At 35.9% G+C, this 20,545-nt stretch overlaps 1 protein-coding gene across 1 annotated transcript; it reads left to right on the forward strand.

The window, feature by feature from the left end:
* The first annotated feature begins 7,931 nt into the window (after positions 1-7,931).
* On the forward strand, positions 7,932-18,861 carry LOC109208408. Its single transcript, XM_019371518.1, has 4 exons — positions 7,932-9,123; positions 9,638-9,813; positions 11,049-11,272; positions 17,859-18,861. Exons 1-4 carry the CDS (start codon positions 8,136-8,138, stop codon positions 18,658-18,660), a joined length of 2,190 nt encoding a protein of 729 aa, XP_019227063.1. The 5' UTR covers positions 7,932-8,135; the 3' UTR covers positions 18,661-18,861.
* The last annotated feature ends 1,684 nt before the right edge of the window (positions 18,862-20,545 follow it).

Raw genomic sequence — 20,545 nt, forward strand, 5'->3', positions numbered from 1 at the left:
AGGTTTAGGTGTTATTCTGTGCAGTGCATTTGATGCCTAGAACTTGCCCCGTGTGTTTGCAAAACAAAATAGTAGTGTTGTTCAGTCTTGGAAGTGATATAGGCGTTTCTTTGTTGAGCCAGATATGTATATTTTACCCACCTAATTGTTATGTATCGTAGTTAACCCCTTTGAGCCTGTAATCTTGTTTCTTTGGCAACCACATTACAAGCCTTACCCATTTATTTGAATTAACCATCTATTTGAACCTTCTAACCTCTCATGAGCACTTGAATTGTGATGATTTAGGTAAATGTTAAAGTGTGGGGTGGTTGGTTTGACTTTTGAGTGGAACTAATGAAATCAGGAGAAAGGTGCACTGTTTTGAACAAGTAAGAGCCACTTGAATTGAAAAAAAAAATATAGTTGTATTGCTATGAAAAAAAAAAGTATTTCTTTAATAAGTGGCGACTCTTGTTGTAATTGTGCTTAAAGAAGTACGGGGTAATATACAGTGATGTAAAGGTGGAGTTTTGGTTTGACATAAGTATGGGGTTTGAATGTTAAAGTATATGTATTAAAGTGCTTAGGGGAGTGTAGTCACTCTTATATCTAAATGTATCCTACCCGTCCCGTAGCCTACATTACAACCAAATAAAGTCCTAATTGATCCTAGATTGAATGAGCTCGATTAGTGGAGTAGTACACTACGGGCAAGCTTATGGTGCATCTTTTGTGGCATATGAATATTATTTCTGAGAGTGAGTGAATTCTTTTTATCTTGAGTTCCTAAGTGTTCTTAAATTTTATTGTATGGAACTCCTCTCTTTTATTGTGTGAGGGCACTTGATTCATGAAGGAAAGGTAATGTCAGTGACCTCTATGTTAGATTAAGTGGGTGAGTTGTGAATAATGCGTGGTACTTGTGAGTCAAATCTTGAGGTGAAGATGTTACGCTTTTGTGCTTAGTCTATTTTAAATAATCTTGGTGTGATGAGTTAGGAGAATTGTTTAAAAAGGTATTCTTGCCTATGCGCTCAATTTTAAGTTGCTCGAGGACGAGCAAGAGTTTAAGTGTGGGGTGTTGATAAATGATGAAAAGTGCATATTTTTGAGTATATTTGCATATTAATTCTTGTGTGTGTCGCGGGAGATTATATGATTTTCGAAGTGAAATATACTCATTATGTGTTTCTTATGTGTAAGAACGAGTTTGGATGATAAATGATCAAAAGATGATAATTCGACACAAAAAGAAGAAATTAAAGGAGTGGGAGCTCGTCTACTCTCGTACGTGGCACGAAATCGGACTTGAAAAAGGAGAAAAATTAAGGCACAAAACAGCGAAGCGAAGCAAAGGCACGGAGCGCTTCGCGAAATGGAAGAATTTCAAAAGCTGCATCCGCGTCAAAGTCCGCGTCTAGACGCGAAGGCAGACACGGATCCGCGTCAAAGTCCGCATCTAGACGCGAAGGCAGACGCGGATTCCAGCTCTCCCATCCGAAGTTAGATTGAAGAATTTCGCCCCTCATCAACCCTAGGTCATATAAATACATCCTAAAACACCAGTTTGGAGGGAGGAGACACTACTTTAGGGTTAGACAACACCCTTGGAGGCAAGAACACGCTAGGAGCAAGGCGGGGAATTCTTCTACGAGTTTTTCCTTCCTCTTCCTATTTTTCATTGTTGGTTATGACTTTTAGTATTGTAGTTTTACATACTATTATGAATAGCTAATTTGTTATCTAGAGTTTTGATAGAACCTTTTGTAGGATAAATTCTTATTATGTTTTTATATAATTGAGCCATAGCTTTTCTCTATTTGTTCAACTACGTTTATATTCTGGTTGATTGAAGAGCTCTCAATTAGCTGTGCCTATTTAGTATGCATAACTCGGGAGAGAGTGCCTATTTAGGTAATTGTTGAACAACACCACTCCCAAAGTATATGAGGGATCAATAACCGAGGGTTTAAAGGCGGGATTAGGGATAACGAAGCCTTGGGTGCGATCTGAAGTGAGCTGTATTAAAAGCCAGCTAGCGTAGCTCAGGAGAGTGCGTTTAGTAAATTGTCGTAATTACTCGGGAGAGATTTACGGTAATAAGAGTGCTCATGATCGGTAGAGAATACTTAGGCGAAATTATAGAAGACATAGCGGGAAGGATTCCGACAATAGGGGAAATCATAACTCTAGACCTCCTTAATCTTTTCTCTAACCCTCAGTATCGTTAGTTGTTAATTTACTATTTTAATTTGTTAGTTAATTAGTTAAACAGAAGAATCTTAATATCTATAAGTTAGGAATTGTTCAAGCTTGTCTTCTTGGTGATAGTGAACAACTGTAGCTAAACCTTAGTTCTCTGTGGGATTCGACTCCGGACTTGTAAACCGGATTATATTTGCAGCGACCGCATTGTCCTTTTTATAAGGCATAATTGTGCGTGATCAGGTTAGCTGATTTAGAGTAGCTGATAAGCATTAGGTGCTGAAAAGCACTTTAAAGTGCTGAAGCTGATTTAAAAAATAAGCAGTTACATGTTTGGATAAAAGTGCTGAAATTAATAATAAGCAGTTGAAGAACTAAGTATACGAAGAGTTTTGTTTTAAAAAGAAGTATTTTAGGGATAGAATAGTAAATATTTTGGTCAAACCTAAAGTGCTTATAAGCTGAAATTTGATAAGTTGGGGGAGACCAACTTATGGCTTTTGGCTTATTTTTGGCTTATAAGCACTTAACTTATAAGCACTTTTAATTTTACCAAACGCGTAGATAAGTCAAAAAGTGCTTTTAAGCCAGTTTGACCAGCTTATAAGCTTAGCCAAACACTCTCTAAGAAAAAAAAAGTACTAAGTAGCATTTTTAGATTTAAAAATGCGAGTCTCGACATATAAAATACAAAGAAACTTGATGAACAACGAAGAGAAAAGATAATGAACTTTTCTCACACTAAAATTGCTTATGTTACCTTAACCAACTTAGATCATCCAATTGTCATGTGCAAAGCTAGCTCTCTATTATTTTTCCTTTTTTTTTTTTTTGGTGGAGAGTTCAATTCAATCGACCTCACAACAGCATAATTTTCCATTATCAGTGGCTAAGGAAAGAAAATGAAAAGAAAAATTAAAGATGTTTGGTCAGAGTCTTTATTTTGTCATGTCGACAATCAGAGTAGATAGATTTGTTAGGCCCCCACTATAAAGTTGGAGGTTTTTCTTTCTTATTTCGGACATATTAGAGACTAGGGAGTGTTTTCATTTACTCCATAAGTCATATATGAGGGACATATCTTGTGTTATGGACTCTCGAAAATAGTACTGTTGAGCTCAATGTTCATTTGTACGTAAGTGATTGGAATTTGACTTTTTTAATTTTACCTACCTATCATTCAAAAAAGTTTGTTAGAATCTACTACAAGTAGGTTAACGATTTTGACTTCCTAAAATAATGGTATCACATGTAATTGCACTCTCTAAGTTATGGTACTCAATTTGCACCGATGATCAAGGGTGTGACTAGTGATCAATGAAGTAGATATAATTTTTGAAAATTACGGTTCAAATTTCAATAGAGACAAAAAATACTATCAAATGATTTTTTCCCACCTTTCTAGACTTCCGTTTGGCCATAGATTTTGGCTTAATTTTTTCATAAATTTTTTGAAAATAATGTTTATTTATGAAATATGATCATGTTTTGGGGAAAAAGACAGTTTTTGGGCGATTTTTTTTCCCACTCACAAAACTTAAACTTTTCTTTAAATAAAATGCATATTCAAATAAACTTCAACTTTCAAAATTTCTTTTTCAAAATTTATTTTTCAAAACAACTTCAAAAAATCTTTTTTCAAGTTTCAAGCAAATTTATATCCAAACGCTAGCTAAGTATTTCTGCACTGACGAATGTAGCTACCAAGCTACTGGTTCACGTTATCCTCACTAGGCCCCATATTGTAGAAATATATTGTTGATGTTTTAAACCGATAATTTTAAAAGTACAATAAATTTAATGGCAAACCATAAAAAATAAACTTATTAAATTAAAATTCTAAACCCGTCTCTATATTAGCGTGTAGAGTTACCATCTACATGACGAAAAAAGTTGGTGCCGCAAGTCCCAAACACCACCATTTAAGTGAAAAACTTATGCTAGTCAATCTGTAGCCAAGGTTTAATTAGCTTTTCGCATTCTAACAACGTTAACATTAATCTTTTCTTTACCATCAGCACCAGCTATTTCAGAATATTTGTTTCCTGAATAGAGAACCGCTGCGAAAAGTGATTTAGCTTGCTGATCCATACTTACCTATTTACCTACTTTAATATATTTTGAATTGCATATTCTGTTTAACTACTTGGTAAATTGTGGAATATATGTTTAATATTGGTTCTTATTATGCTAAAACAATACTTTTAATTACTGTAATATAATGAACTTTTGTTTTGCAGAAGTAATTCTACTATTCCTAGGGAAAAAATGTTATGTCAATATATTCATTGTCCACCAGACTTGGGATTTAGTTGAAAACTTAACTAAAAAGACGTTCTTAAGAAAAATTGAATATCAAGATCTCAAATGAATTTTCATAAAGAATGTGAGTACGTGACTGCTTCACAAAAGAATTCAAGAAACCTCCAAGGGACTTATAACCCCTTGAAATTGAAATTTAACATGATGTGCCAATGTATCCTACTATCTACTATATCCATTTCATTTTGCTTGTTTATACCGTTTTTCAATAGTTAACTTGATTAATATACTAAGGTAAATCCAATTGAATTCATTCTGTCTATCGCAAAAGATACATCAGAAATTACATTAGATTTTTATTTATAAAGTAGAAAATCTCGTTATAAAATACGTAAAAATGTGCAATAAGATTCTTTCATTTTATTTCACATTCAGAAATAAAATACTCATTCTTTGTTAAAGTAATTATCATATCTTTATTAGGTTATTCTAAAATTGTAATATTCACCTTTCTAATACAACAAACTGTTTTTTTTCATAAGTTAAAACCCTTTTAATTTCCCATCGTAAGATGTTTTTTTAACCAATAGAATATTCAACCAAAAGGTAAATAATAGCTACCGTTAGACTTGACGATAGAAAAACTTTATGGCACGGCGTTATTATACCTCTTTTTTGGATTATGTAAAGTAAAATTTTCAACTAAAAAAAAAAACTAAAATTTTCAAAAAGCTAAAACTTTCCCCAACTTTAAAGGACAATCTTATTGAAGATAATATTGCTAATTATGGAGTACAAGTATACACAAAAAACTTTTATTATTATTTGGCAGAATAGCCTAAATGGCACTTATACTTGTGCCACTTTGTCATCCCGGTCCCCAAATTTAGCATTTTACCAATTGGACACTTATACTCGCTCAAAACTTATATTTTAAACTCCTCTGACCGTTGACCGATCATATGTGGCAACATTATGGCTGAGTTGGACAACAAGCGTGTAATTCACGCGTACAACGAGCGTTAACATAAAAAATTGGCCTAAGAAGAAAAAAATAATAAAATGAAAAAAAAAAAGTAAACTAACCCCCTTCCCGTCTTCCCCAAAACCCCTCCATTTCTATTTCTTTTTCTCTTTCCTCCCCCCCCTCCCCCCCCCCCACCCTATACCCTCCCCAAACCACATCTCCCATTTCTAAAATTCTCTGTATGATACCTTCAGATCTTGACCCTAAAAAAAGAAAAAGAAAAAAAAAACATTGGCGAGAACGATCCTTGGAAAACGACCGAAAAATCCATAGCGACCCCTCCTCATTTTACTCTTTTTCTTCCTTTCCGAAAAATAATGTCAAAACCCCATCCTCTGTATAGTAGACCTTTAAATCAGTAAACAAGAACCTTCAAATCAGTAAAAAAATCAAAATCCCATCTCCTAAATCAAGCCACCAGAAAATCCATCATGTTATAAAACCCCAAATCTGAAACTTTATTTTTGACAAAAAAAATTTCTCTATTGCTACATATATTCTTGTGTTTTGAGGCTAACGGAAGAGACAAGGGAGAGGAGAAAGGGATAGACAGAAAAGAAAATTGGAGAGGCGGAAGAAGAGATAGGTTGATTGTGGGGAAAGGGCGGGGGGGGGGGGGGTGTGAAAAAAGAGAAAAAAATTGGGAAGGGGAAAGACCTCGGTGGGGTGAAATTCTTTGTGTAAGAACACTTTTTTATTTATTTATCTTTTAGTGATCTCCGGATTTTAATGATATTCTCCGGTGGCTGGAGAAATTTTCCGGCGATGGCAGTATTAGAGTTGTTGGCGGTAAGGAGAAGAGATGGTGGGGTAGGGAAAAAAATGAAGATAAAGTCAATAGTTTATTTTTCTATGTGGCACTAGTAATGACGTGGCATCCTACGTGTAGGAGATTGTATTACACGCACTGACAGCCTCCTGTCATAAGCATTTATTATACATGGTTTGAGCGAGTATAAGTGTCCAATTGGCAAAATGCTAAGTTTAGGGACCGGGATGACAAAGTGACACAAATATAAGTGTCATTTAGGCTATTTCTGCCTTATTATTTTACATTATTATTTATCCATAACCGTTAAATAACACATATGTTTTTTTTTTTTTTTTTTTTTTTACATACGCTGTGCATAATGTTATATGAGAATTAACAAAACTTCAAATAGAATGATGCACTTTAAAATTCACAATAGAATTAGACTAGAATATAATGAATGCTAAACTATAATTAGTTAAAATAGCTCATATTATAATAAATAACTTTATGCTGAATATTCGATTTTAGGAATAAATTTGATGCATGTATTTCTATCCTCGATACAAGTATAATAATCCATAATCCATATCCATATATAATAAAAGGAGAGGCAAAGCCACCATATTAAGCCAAGTGACGGTCTCACAATATGCCACTTGGCAATTTAGGACAAATTTAGTAAGGTTAGGTAGATATTACTAGTTTCTTTTTGAATTTAATTTTTTCTTAAAAAAATTATATTATACATTATGTATTGTTAATAATTCATTAGTCTTTTTGAATTTAAATTTAAATATACTTAACTTTTTTTTACAAAAACAATAATTTTTATATATTGAAAATTATTTATTCTAAAACCTATTCTATTTTAAATTGAAAAGTTGCCAACACATAATATAACTTATATATTATATTAAAAGAATAATAGTGAAGCATGAGATCAAGCCAAGTGTCATATAGCGATAATGATATTTCGCACTTTAAAGACAGAATTTAACTAGATTTTATGATAAAATCTATTCTATATCTATATTATAGATTTGTATAGATAATTTGTAATGTTAAGAGTGTATTTGAAATTGAAAGCTAAAATACACAATCTTTAATATTTTCAGTAGATTATATCATTTTGAGATTTTGAAAGCTAAAATTAATTTATATTTTGGACGAATTCAAATAAGATGTACAATGAAAAAAAGTTTCATAAAAATATTTTAGGAGTAAGAAAAATATGTATTTATATCTATATTAAATTAAAAGAGAGAATTAACAAAAATATTAAGTCAAGTATAAGCTAATAAAATAACATAATAACAAATAAAATAATACTAAATATAATAGATTATGTAATAAAGAAAAGTAAGAAACTGAAAAATTATTCTCTGACCATATAATATTTTTTCTAATTTCATGCGATTTTTTTATTGGACATATTTCACTAGATAAAAAAAAGAAATTAAAATTTAACTCAAGTAATATAATATAATATGAACAAACAAATTAGATCACACAAGATTTAAATTTTTCGCTCATCGTGCCAGGCTATACTAGTAACGCAAGAATAGAAAGGAAATTAGCTTACTGGCTTAATTTTCTAATTAGCTCATAACGACGCCGTTAAGCACCTCGAGAAATGTGACCGTTAGTCCTAGGTGTATTTTTCAAAATTAGAAATACCCCCATCCAGCGGCGCGTACTTACCACCTCCCTCCCTCTCTCTCTTCCCTGTACCATCTACAGTACACTCTCTTCTCAGTGTTTCCCCACCTCTTCTCTCCTCTGCTCACATTTTTGTCCTTTTCACTTTTCTCTCATCTTTTTCTCTCTCTTTTCATCTCCATCTCTTTCTAAATCTCAACCCCATTTCCTCAAATCCACCACTAGAAGAGCTAAAACAGTGGAAAAATGGGGTGTGCTCAATCAAGATTAGATAACGAAGAGTCAGTATCAAGATGCAAAGAACGAAGAAACCTCATGAAAGAAGCTGTAAACTACCGCAACTTCTTTGCAGCTGCACATTCAGCTTATTCCATGGCTTTAAAAAACACCGGTGCTGCTTTAAGCGACTATGCTCAAGGCGAAACCCCACCTGCCCCGCCGCCGGTCGTTAACGAGCCGCCTCCACCTCCTCCTCCGCCGACTATGGAAGCCAGTCCTCTCCCACCACCCCCTCCTCCTCCACCAGCTTTCTCACCTCTTCAACGCTCCATGACTATGCCCGAGCTTTCGAAACCTAGAGGTGGAAAAATGAAAGGTATTGCTATTGATGAGGAAATTGAGGAGGAAGAGGAAGAAGAAGAGGAAGTTGATTTGAAATTAAGAGTAAAGCGAAATGTGGCAGCGCGTGAGACACCAATAATGAAGGAGGAGCCAACCCCACCCCCGCCTCCCCCGGCCCCACCAGGGGAGGCGTGGGATTATTTCTTTAATGTGGATAACATTCATGGACATTTAGAGGAAGTGGAGGAAGAAGAAGAAGATCAGGAGGAGGAAGCATTTAACGAACAGAATAACGAAATTCAAGACAAAAGATTTGATAATGTGGGTATGAATCAGTACAAGGATGATCAGTTTAAGACGCCGGAGAAGAAGGGGAAAGTAGAGATTCTGAGTGAGGTTGAAGAGGAGACCCCGGTGAGGGCGGAGGATAGTACAGAGAGAGTGTTTAAGCATTCAAACACTGCGCCACCTGAGATAAGAGGGGGAGTACTGGGAGTTGGTGGGAATGTTGTAGGGTATGGTAACAACAATAATAATAATAATGCTGATTTCTTTAAAGTTTTAGGTGAAATTGATGATCATTTCCTTAAAGCTTCTGAGAATGCACAAGAGGTTTCTAAGATGCTTGAGGCTACTCGATTGCATTACCACTCTAACTTTGCTGATAATCGAGGTAATTTTTGATGTTTAGAATGGATAAAATTCCCCTATTCTTCATGTCTTTCAGATTTTGACTGCTAAAGGTCAAACCTTTTAAGCACTGCAGAGGTTTCCTTTACATAAATTCTTGGAAAGTTATGTTTTTATTGCTATTCAATGAGGAAATGGGGAATATGATATGAATGGCAGTTTTACACCTCTGCCTCTGTAATTGCTGCTTTGGTCTGTATTTAGCTTGCTGGAGACTTGAAATTAGTTTTATCTCATTTTGTTACCCCCACCCCCACAAAAAAAGGAGTCACATTAATACCTATGATGCTGGGCCGAATTAGGCTTTCTGTTCCTTTGTTTGGCTAGCTTGTTTATCATAACTGCTCTACTTTGAACTATGAGAAACAACAAGGAGTCCTTTTTCATACAGTTAAGTTATATGATCCCAGTACTTTAACAGCAAAAAACTGAAGCAACAAGGTTGTAGATCTTCTTGGATGTTAATAATGAATCTTCCTTTTTTTTTTTTTTTGCAGGACATATTGACCACGCAGCTAGGGTGATGCGAGTCATTACGTGGAACAAATCATTTAAGGGTGCACCTAATGGTGATGCTACTAAGGATGAGTATGACATTGATGAATATGAGACGCATGCCACTGTTTTGGACAAATTGCTGGCGTGGGAGAAGAAACTTTATGATGAAATGAAGGTGCTTAGTGCTTCTTCTTGTCCCTTTGCTTTCTCTTGGTAAAAATCTTGGATTTTATGTTTGGTTTATGATTGATTTATGAGATAAGTACCAGGAAGCATGGACACCAAATCTTAATTCATATCAGGTCCTACCTGTACATGCATTTCCATTAAGGGGATATCAGCATAGAAATTTAAAAGATAATTAATACGGAGTCTGTGTAGCAAATGAAACGTGTGACTGAGATCCCGTTTGGAGTCTGTAGACAACTCAAACCCTGCTATCTCCATCTGGTTTAGAAATTCTGAAAGGGGTGGCTGGTGCAGTTGAGGGATTCACTATTGCTTTCTGCTTGGAGTGGCTCAGCCCCTTGACATTTAAAGGGTGAAGTCCACCCAGACTCTTTCACTTGCAGCAAGAGCAGAGAGCTTGATATCCATGCAATTGATACCTTCTTCATATGTACTCTGCCCCCCCCCCCCCCCCCCCCCAGTTTTCCAACTCTTAGTTTGTCTCAGTGTCTGTGTCGAACACCATTATACTTGGTTCATCGTCCAAGCTACTCAGGACATGGCTAGTAGCAAATCATGCATCTCAATTCCCATTCTGTTTCTATGTGTAGTTGATCCTTCCCTTATGTATTGAAGTTTCGGTATGGCCTTCTCTGGTGGTCTAAATTGCTCCGACACGGCAGTTTAGGTGCCGCACCCATGTCGACATGCCATTAGTATGGGTGTGGGTATGGGATCCATACTGGATTTGGTCTAACAATTTTGGATACTTTGACCGCGACGGACAGAAAAATTCAAGATGAGATACAATTTGGTTCCCGAAATCAGAACCAAAACTAGGGTAAATTTGAAGAAAATAGCATAAGTTATCTAGGAAATCAATCCTTTACTGATATGCTATTTGAGAATAAAAAAGAAATTCACACTTTACAAGCTATACGTAAGTATTCGCAACATTTCTCATAATTTAGAGATATTTTTATATTTTTATTTTTTGAATTATTTTTAGCCGGATCCCAGCACCTGTATCCATACTAGGATACGTATCCCCAAATCTTATAATTTACATCTCGAAGGATCCGACCTCTAGATCCACACCCGTGTCGGACACCCGCACCCGTGTCCGAGCTAACTTAGCTGGTGGTTTTTGCCTTGTATTGACCTTTATTATTTGGCCGTATTTTTCCTATTATCCAATAGGCTGATGGTTTACGAAAATGTTATTTTGTTTGGTTTCAATAGGCTGGTGAGCTTATAAAACATGAATATCAGAGGAAAGTTGCTTTGCTAAACAAGCTGAAGAAACGAAATGCTAGCTTGGAATCACTGGAGAAGACAAAGGCTGCTGTTAGCCATTTGCATACGCGATATATAGTTGATATGCAGTCCTTGGATTCCACAGTTTCTGAAGTAAATGACATCCGTGACAAGCAGTTGTATCCCAAGCTGGCTGCTCTTGTTCAAGGGTAAGTTTTGTGTGGCTTACCTCCATGATGAAAACTATATTTGTTAATATATGTCTTTCAGGTGGCCATCCTTTCTGCTTGACTAGTCATATTGTTAGTTGTTATCTGCAACTGCTATTGCACCTAGATTTTCTTTTATAGCGGATTATTATATTTAGAAGCTGTGTCTATTCCACACGATTTAGAAGTCAGTGTTCTGAGTTGCAAGTCATTGGGAACTGTGATTGTTTAACAAAATTTGTGTAATAGGTGTAAAGTATCTAAGTTAATTTTTTAAGTGAAACTCCTGTCCAGTCACCAACCATTTGAAAGGCTTACTTTTAAGTGAAACCTTAGACTTGAGTGATGGTTTAAAAGTGTTAGTGTGAGAAATAATACACCGAAAAGTTATGTTTATTGATTTTTTTGACAATGATACAATGAGTCATATATATATATATATATATATATATATATATATATATATATATATATAATACATGTTTTACTCCTACTACATATGGGATTAGGGTTATTTACATGTAACTATTTAACTACCAAACTAACACTCCCTCAAGCCGGTGCTTATAAATCATATGTACCGAGCTTGTTACATATATAACTAACACGAGGACCAGTGAGGGACTTGGTGAAAATATGAGCAAGCTGATCATTCGACTTCACAAATTTGTAGCAATATCTCTTGAGAGTATCTTATCTCTGACGAAGTGACAATCAATTTCAATGTGTTTAGTCCTCTCATGGAACACTGGATTTGATACAATATGAAGGGCAGCTTGATTATCGCACACAAGTTACATCTGACTGATTTCACCAAATTTCACCTCCTTGGGCAATTGTTTGATCCAAATTAGCTCACATGTTGCCATAGCCATTGCTCGATATTCTGCTTCTGCACTAGACCGAGCAACTACATTCTGTTTCTTGCTCTTCCAAGACACCAAATTGCCTCCTACTAAAACACAATATCCAAACGTAGAACGTCTATCAGAAGGTGATCCTGCCCAATCAGCATCTGAGTGCCCAACGATCTGCTCATGCCCTCGATCCTCAAACAATAACCCTTTGCCTGGAGCCGATTTTATATACCGAAGAATGTGGACAACTGCATCCCAATGACTATCACAGGGAGAATCCATAAACTGACTTACAACGCTTACAAGAAAGGAAATTTCAGGTCTAGTCACTGTGAGATAATTTAATTTACCAACCAGCCGCCTATATCTTGCAGGATCGCTAAGAAGCTCCCCCTGTCCTGGTAGAAATTTAGAATTCGGATCCATCAGAGTGTCAATTGGTCTACAACCTGTCATTCCTGTCTCCTCAAGAATGCCTAAGGCATACTTCCGTTGTGAGATCACAATACCTGAGCTAGACTGAGCGACCTCAACACCCAGAAAATACTTTAGTCTGCCCAGATACTTCGTCTGAAAGTGTTGAAAGAGATGTTGTTTCAATTTTAGTAATACCATCCTGATCACTTCCGGTAATAACAATATCGTCAACATAGACCACCAGATAAATACAGAGACTTGAAGCAGAATGCCGATAAAACATAGAGTGATCAGCTTCACTACGAGTTATGCCAAACTCCTGGATAACTGTGCTGAACTTACCAAACCAGGCTCGAGGAGACTGCTTTAGACCATGAAGTGACCGGCGTAAGCGACATACAAGGACGGAAGGTGAAGAAGGAGCTATAGGAACCTCCTCAAAGATCGGTATAGGTAAGACCTCAGATATATCAAGGTGGTCAGAAGAGGTAAAGAAAGGTTTAGACTCAAAAGATGTGACGTCAGCTGACATAAGGCTCCTACGAAGATCAGGTGAGTAACAACGGTATCCCTTCTGAACACGAGAATAACCAAGGAAGACACACCTAATAGCACGAGGAGCTAACTTATCTTTCCCAAGGGCTAAGTTATGAACGAAACAAGTGCTCCCCAAAACACGAGGGGGAAGAGAGTATAAGGGTTACTGGGGAAACAATACTTAATACGGAATCTGATTCTGGATGGGAGAAGAAGGCATCCGATGAATCAAATAACAAGCTGTGAGAACTGCATCTCCCCAAAAACGCAACGGAACATGAGATTCAATGAGAAATGTGCGAGCAGTCTCAGTGAGGTGCCTATTCTTTCTCTCAGCAACCCCATTTTGCTGAGGGGTATATGGATAAGAAGTCTGATGAATAATTCCTTGAGAAGTCATAAACTGCTGAAATTGAGAGGATAAATATTCTAAGGCATTATCACTGCGAAAAGTGCGAACAGAAACACCAAATTGATTTTTTATTTCAGCACAAAAAGTCTGGAATATAGAAACAACTCAAAACGATCTTTCATTAAGAAAGCCAAGTACATCTTGAATAATCATCAATGAAACTAACAAAATAGCGAAATCCCAAGGTTGAACTGACTCTACTAGGACCCCATATATCAGAATGAACTAAAGAAATAACAGGCTTTGCATGACTCTCAATACTACAAGGAAAGGAGGCTCGGGTATATTTCCCTAGCTGACATGACTCACAATCTAATGTAGATAAACTAGACAAGCTAGGCACCATCTTCTGATGCTTGGATAAATTTGGATATCCTAAACATCTGTGAATTAGGTCCGGAGGATCTGTAAACTAGACATGCCTTGGAGGGATTGAGTGAGTTACGGTAGTAAAGGCCTTTTGATTCAAGCCCTGTGCCAATCATATGTCCCGTACTGCGGTCCTACATAATAAAAGAATCATCAATAAAATATATACCACAATGGTGGCACGAGTCAAACGACTAACAGATGCAAGACTAAAAGGACAGTCAGGGACATACAGAACAGAATCTAGAGTGACAGAAGGTAGGGGATTAGCTTGTCCAACAACTTTTGCTTTAGTTTGAAACCCATTGGCTAAAGTAACAGTGGTGAATACACAATATTTGACAAAAGTGATTTATTACCAGAGATATGATCAGAAGCGCCTGAGTCCACGACCCATGGTCCAAGAGTACTAGATTGGGAAACACAAGTAAAAGAATTACCAGCAATAGATGCTACTTGTGGAGATGTCTGCTTACTTGCTCGATACTGAAGGAACTCATTATATTCCCCTTCAGATAAAGAAAATCCCTGGTTACCTGTAGTCTCAGTCTGAGCAGCATAAGCATTTTTGGGTGGTCGACCATGTAAAGAATAGCACACTTCACGAGTGTGTCCAAGTTTATGACAATAAGAACACTTAGGTCTAGATCTTCCAAAATGACCTCCTCCTCGTCTATTCTCCATAGTTTGAGATGCCCGATTTTCCATTGTCTGGGATGCGAGAACACAGGAGTCAAGTGTCCGTGATGAGATCACTGGGTGACTTGGTGTTGCAGCAAGGCGAAGTAATCGAGAGAATAATTCAACTGTAGGGACAGTCGGACTAGCCAAAATTTGGTCACGAACTGAATCAAGGTCATTAGGAAGTCCAACGAGTGTAAGAACTAGAAACATCTTCTGACGTTGCTCTTGTTGCTTTTCAATACTAGCAGAAACTGGCATCAACTTCTCAAATTTTTCCATGACTGCCTGTACTTGTCCCAAGTAAGTAGACATATCCGATTTCTGTTTCGTTAAACTTGTCATTCACGATATCACATCATAGAAACGAGATATATCATTAGTGTATAAAGTACGAGCCTTTTCCCAAACTAAATAACATGTCTGAAATGGCCGGAACAAGGGCACAACTTGGAATCAATAGATCGCCACAAGATACTACATAACTGAGCGTTGACCTTCTCCCAAAGTGCTTTGGCCTTTTCATCTCCTTCGCTAGCCCTTTTTTGTTAAATGATCTTGAACGCCTTGACCTTTACACCACAATTCGACACACGAAGCCCAAGCTTAAGTAGTTTGAACTTCCCATTAAAGGTTCTGAGGTAATCATAATACCGGAACTTCCAGAACCCGTGTTTTTAGACCCAAAAACATCAAGTCCGAGAGACATGGTTGGATTGAAGAGAGGGCTAGCAAAAAATCAGCAAATAATAGAAGATACCGAAATCTGGATAATTTTGCGGGAAAAATCAGAAATAGTTGCCGGAATCTAAAATGTCTTTCGCCGGAAAATAAAAAGTCGTCGGATTTGGGTGAAACTTGGATTGGTAGGCTCGGAAAAGCCTCACGAACAAGTTGTCTGAAGAAAACGAAATCTGGCTGGAAAAAGGCCACACGCGCTGGCGCGTGGAGAAGCAGTCGCTGGAGTTTCTGACCTCTGATCAGCGCGTGAGGGCGCGTGAGAGGTCGGTTGCCGGAGATCTTTTGTGGGGTTTGGTCGCGGAAGGCTTGGGGACCCTGTGGTAGTGTTGGTTTTCACACAACACCAACAGAGACTGATCTGACGCAAATCAGCCCTAGAAAGTCGCCGGAATTTGACGCACGACAACTGTCCAGCTTTTTCGGATGTGTCCTACTCACACTCTGATACCATGTGAGAAATAATACACTGAAAAGTTATGTTATTGATTTTTTTGACAATGATACAATGAGTCCTATATATATATAATACATGTTCTACTCCTACTACATATGGGATTAGGGTTATTTACATGTAACTATTTAACTACCAAAGTAACAGTTAGTTTTTCCGACATTTAGATACTCTTCTTTTTATTTTTATCGGAAAATTTGCTCCGGAAGTCTTCCTCGGAGGAACAATGGTCTTACAAACTAAACTCCTAAGAAGAAATTCTTAATACTAGATATCTTTTTGAAGATCGAAGAAATTACCCGGGCTATATAACATATCCAAAAAAAAAAGAAAAAAAGATTACCCGGCTATATGAATCCTCACTGTACAATTGCTCCATCTGGTTCTGACTAGATAGTATGCAAGTGGTTTTAGAATTAATGAATTGTATATTATTACAAGTCGACAATCAAAATTTGAATAAGCACAGCTTAAGCTGATTCAGAAAACTAAAGTGGGAATAAGCTAGTTGTACTTTTTCCTATGAATCACATCTAGTTGATTACTGGAGTAGTTGAGCCCCAAAGTATACCCTCCTACACCAAAAAAAGATGGCAAGGCATTGAGCTTTGGAGTCCACAATCTCTTTCCCATTTTTATTTCTCCAGTCCACACCAAGGGTCTCCAACTTTATTGCTTCTCCCTCGAGCTTGTTATATCTGATAGTAGCATTAAAATGAGAGTTAAAATGTGCATGTTTTTATATCTACTCAAGAAGGGTGGCCTGGGGTTTCTGTAGGTAACCGGTGACCCTTTTGAGGTATTAATTGAATGCGGTGGAAAAACATGGGGAATATTTTGAGGTAGTCCAGAAAACAATGTCTGGACATTCATCTTATGCCTCAGGTAGCAAGGTTTTTTCCCAGGCGGGCCACAGGTGGGCGTCTAATTGAGTAAAGAATGAAGGAGCATGATTTTATATACACACTGTAAGATATGAACACAAATGATAGATAACTTTGCTAATTGAGTAGAAAAAAAATTATAAGTAATCTTGAAGTTCCTACCACAGGTAAGAAGTTTGTCTAGATATCTACCCTATACCTGTTTTACACCCCCAACCATTTGGCAATCTCTTCTTTTCTGCTGTTCTAATTGGTCCACCAATTCATTTACGAATCTCAGAAAGTTTGTGTTTGTGGAACAATTGTTCTATTTGTGGATTACTGGAGAACCAAACCAATATTAGTATACGTGAGTCCTTGACCTGCCTCATGTTAGTAATATTGATTCATATGGTTTTGCTTTGTGCAGACTTTTTCCTCGCTTCAGCCTAGTAAATAAGGTTTTTTCTTTTTTTTTTAAAGCTTTTGATTCTTACTTTTTTGGCTTAAAACCTTTATTAAAAGCATGCTTATGTAAAATTTCATAGTTGAGGTAAACTTTGGAAATGGATCCCCGTATTGTTCTTAAGCTATACTCCCTCCCTTCCAGTTTATGTGAACCTATTTCCTTTTTGATCCGTTCAAAAAGAATGACCTCTTTCTAAATTTAGAAACTACTTAGCTTAAACTTCCAATTCTACCCTTAATGAGAAGCTTTTATAACCACACAAATACTTTGGGGCCCTTTTTGACTTGTTTATGACCACAAATTCCAAAAGTCTTCATTTTTTCTTAAACTCCGTGCCTAGTCAAACAGGTTCACATAAATTGGAACGGAGGGAGTATTACTTTATGATATTTTAGCAAGAGGTCTTCTCCCTTTTATCCTCAGAGATGAGTAGCGCATTAGCATACATATCCTTTGAGGCATTCCTGATGCTGGTTACTGATTTTAAGAAACACATGGATTTCCTATCATCTGTATGTTTCAAGATTTTTAATTCAATATTTGGCTGGGAATGGAGTTCTGTGCCTGCAAGCATTCTAATATTGCCTTAACTCTAAGTGACTGTTTTTTGTTAATTCTTGATTTATTACATCCCCTACAATGTCCTGTGCTAATAATGAGTGCAAGTGCTCTTTAGATGATTTTCTGCTTGCTTTTCTTTCCCCCTCGTGGAATTGCAATGTAATCGAAGTTGCAATCTCTGTTTGATACTACATTCTATGAAAATCAGCTTTTGCTTCTGCTTTGCAGGATGGTTAACATGTCGGAATTCATGTTAAGTCATCACAAAAACCAGCTGGAGATGGCTACTGATCTCAAAGCCATTGAAATCTCTGGATTCCCATTAGAAACAAGCAAACACCATCATGAACGCACAATCCAGCTTGGTAATGTTGTCAAGGAATGGCATGATCATTTTGACAACCTTGTAAAAAATCAAAAACTATACATCCAAACACTTCACAGCTGGTTGAAGCTAAATCTCATACCCATTGAGAGCAGCCTAAAAGAAAAAATCTCGTCGCCTCCTCGAGCACAGAATCCCCCAATTCAAGCCCTTCTCCATTCTTGGCAGGAGCTTCTTGAGAAGCTTCCCGATGAGATTGCCAAAAGTGCCATTGCTTCTTTTGAAGCTGTGATAAGGACCATCATTATTCATCAGGAGGAAGAGATGAAGCTGAAGGAGAAGTGTGAGGAAACTAGAAAAGAATACATACGCAAAAGGCAAGCATTTGAAGATTGGTACCAAAAGTATATGCAACGTAGAACTCCACCCGATGTGGCAGATCCTGATAGAGCTACAGAGTCTAATCCTAAAGATCCTGTTGCAGAAAAGCAATTTCTTGTGGATGCATTGAAGAAGAGGTTGGACGAGGAGACAGAAGCGCACCAGAAGCACTGTATTCAAGTTAGGGAGAAGTCATTAGGGAGTCTTAAGATCCGGTTGCCTGAGCTCTTCCGAGCCATGTCCGAGTATTCTTACGCCTGTCTACAGGCTTATGGTCGATTGAGAGTGATCATACAATCACAGCACTCAAATGGGAGTTCATAAGGGTCTCTAGGCTTTCTTTTCTTTTTCCACCTTGTAATGTGTTCTTGTGATCTTTTTGTAGCCAAATGTAATTTAAGCCTGGATAATATCTACTCTGTATTGCAGATGTTTTGCCATATTGTATGAAAAGTGGTAATTCATCACCTCAAGTGCAGCAGCAAATGTTTGATGGCACTGCTGTTACAATACTTTTCTGCATAATATTGCGGGATCTTTCCACAAATAGCCGGTCAGATTTACAGTTTATTTTTTCTAATCGGTATACATAGATTACATGCCGATTATATATGGTTATACACATATTATACATGGATTATATATATAGTATGTATTCACTGATCGAGTGAGCGGCTATTTAGGTTAATTCTTCTAATACTACCCTCCACCTTATACATTCGCATAAATGCATTTTGAAATGTCAATGTGGCATCCCTTATAGAAATCATTTGCCGAAGGTCGTAGTCAAATTTAGGAATTTTTGCATACTAAAGTAAATTCCACCTAAAAGTTCTAAATGATCTTGAAATAAAATGTACGTTATACAGTGGAAACAGAATATCCTTTGATCATTGGATTACCGATCTCAAATAGGAGCATGTTTAGAAGCCACTTAGAAATTGGATTTGGGTGTATTTGGATGTAATTATACAGTTTTGAATGTTTGTCTGGGCAAGTAATTACTTAGTCAGCATGGAATTGGTGTAATTGGAGATGTGTAATTACACTCTCCAATTCTATAGGGGATGTGAGAATTGGTCGTAATTACACTGTGTAATTCCAAGGTTATTTTTTAATTTCTTTCCTTTTTTTAAAAATTTATTTTCTTTATAACTTTTTATTTCTATTATTTTGAATTCTTATTTTTTATTTTTACTTTTTAATTTCTTTTTTAATTTTAAATATATTTTTCTTTGTACATTATTTATCTGTATTTCTCTACCTTTACTTCTTGTGATTTCATGTAATTGCTTGTATATTTTATTTTTTATTTGTTTTATTTCTTCATTTAGTGTAATTGCGTTATTATTCTAGTTTTTGATATTAGAAATAACGAGTCATTAACAAACTTGGCATATAATGAGTTTTGTCATTAAAGTGGAATTTCGTTGTTGAATAAGGTTATAAACTTATTATGTTTCTTAATCTTAAGTTGTATTGGAACTTATTTTTATTATGTTGGAATTTGACATATGTTTTTTTTTGTGTTATATTTATGGTTCCGCTTTACTTGTTTTAGCAGTATTGGCTTGTTATTCCACATTGCATGTCATTCATTTTTTTAGTTAGAATTGATATATTAGTTTTGTCAAATATTTGAATAATGTTATGACATTATATTTATAAATATTAATTTATTCTATCAAACATGCATTCCATGATGTTCTTACAAGACGTATGTTCTTGACTTTATAACTAATTAAACTAAATATTATTAATTTAAAAAATATATATCAATTATTTTTACAATATTAGTAATAAATTTATGATGACTAATTAATTGATATTCGAGAAAAAATATGTATCTTAAATACCAAATCTAATATCATTTATGCTTATATAAAATTATTCATAGGCATATATATATATATATATATATATATATATATATATATATATATATATATATATATATATATATATATANATATATATATTATATTAACTTTTAAGTTTTGATAATTACTTAATTTAAAATTTAATCTAACTGTGTAATTTGTGCAACCAAACAATACGCTTGTAATTACACTATAATTACATTATAGAAACAAATAGATCGTCGTAGTTATAATACTGTGTAATTACTAGACTGTGTAATTATTAGCTTAGTAATTACACCAATTTCAATACCTGGTGGATTTTCAAATAGACCCTAGAAATTACAAGG

The sequence above is a fragment of the Nicotiana attenuata genome, unplaced genomic scaffold, assembly GCF_001879085.1.
Source record: "Nicotiana attenuata strain UT unplaced genomic scaffold, NIATTr2, whole genome shotgun sequence".
In the NCBI taxonomy this organism is placed as follows: Eukaryota; Viridiplantae; Streptophyta; class Magnoliopsida; order Solanales; family Solanaceae; genus Nicotiana; species Nicotiana attenuata.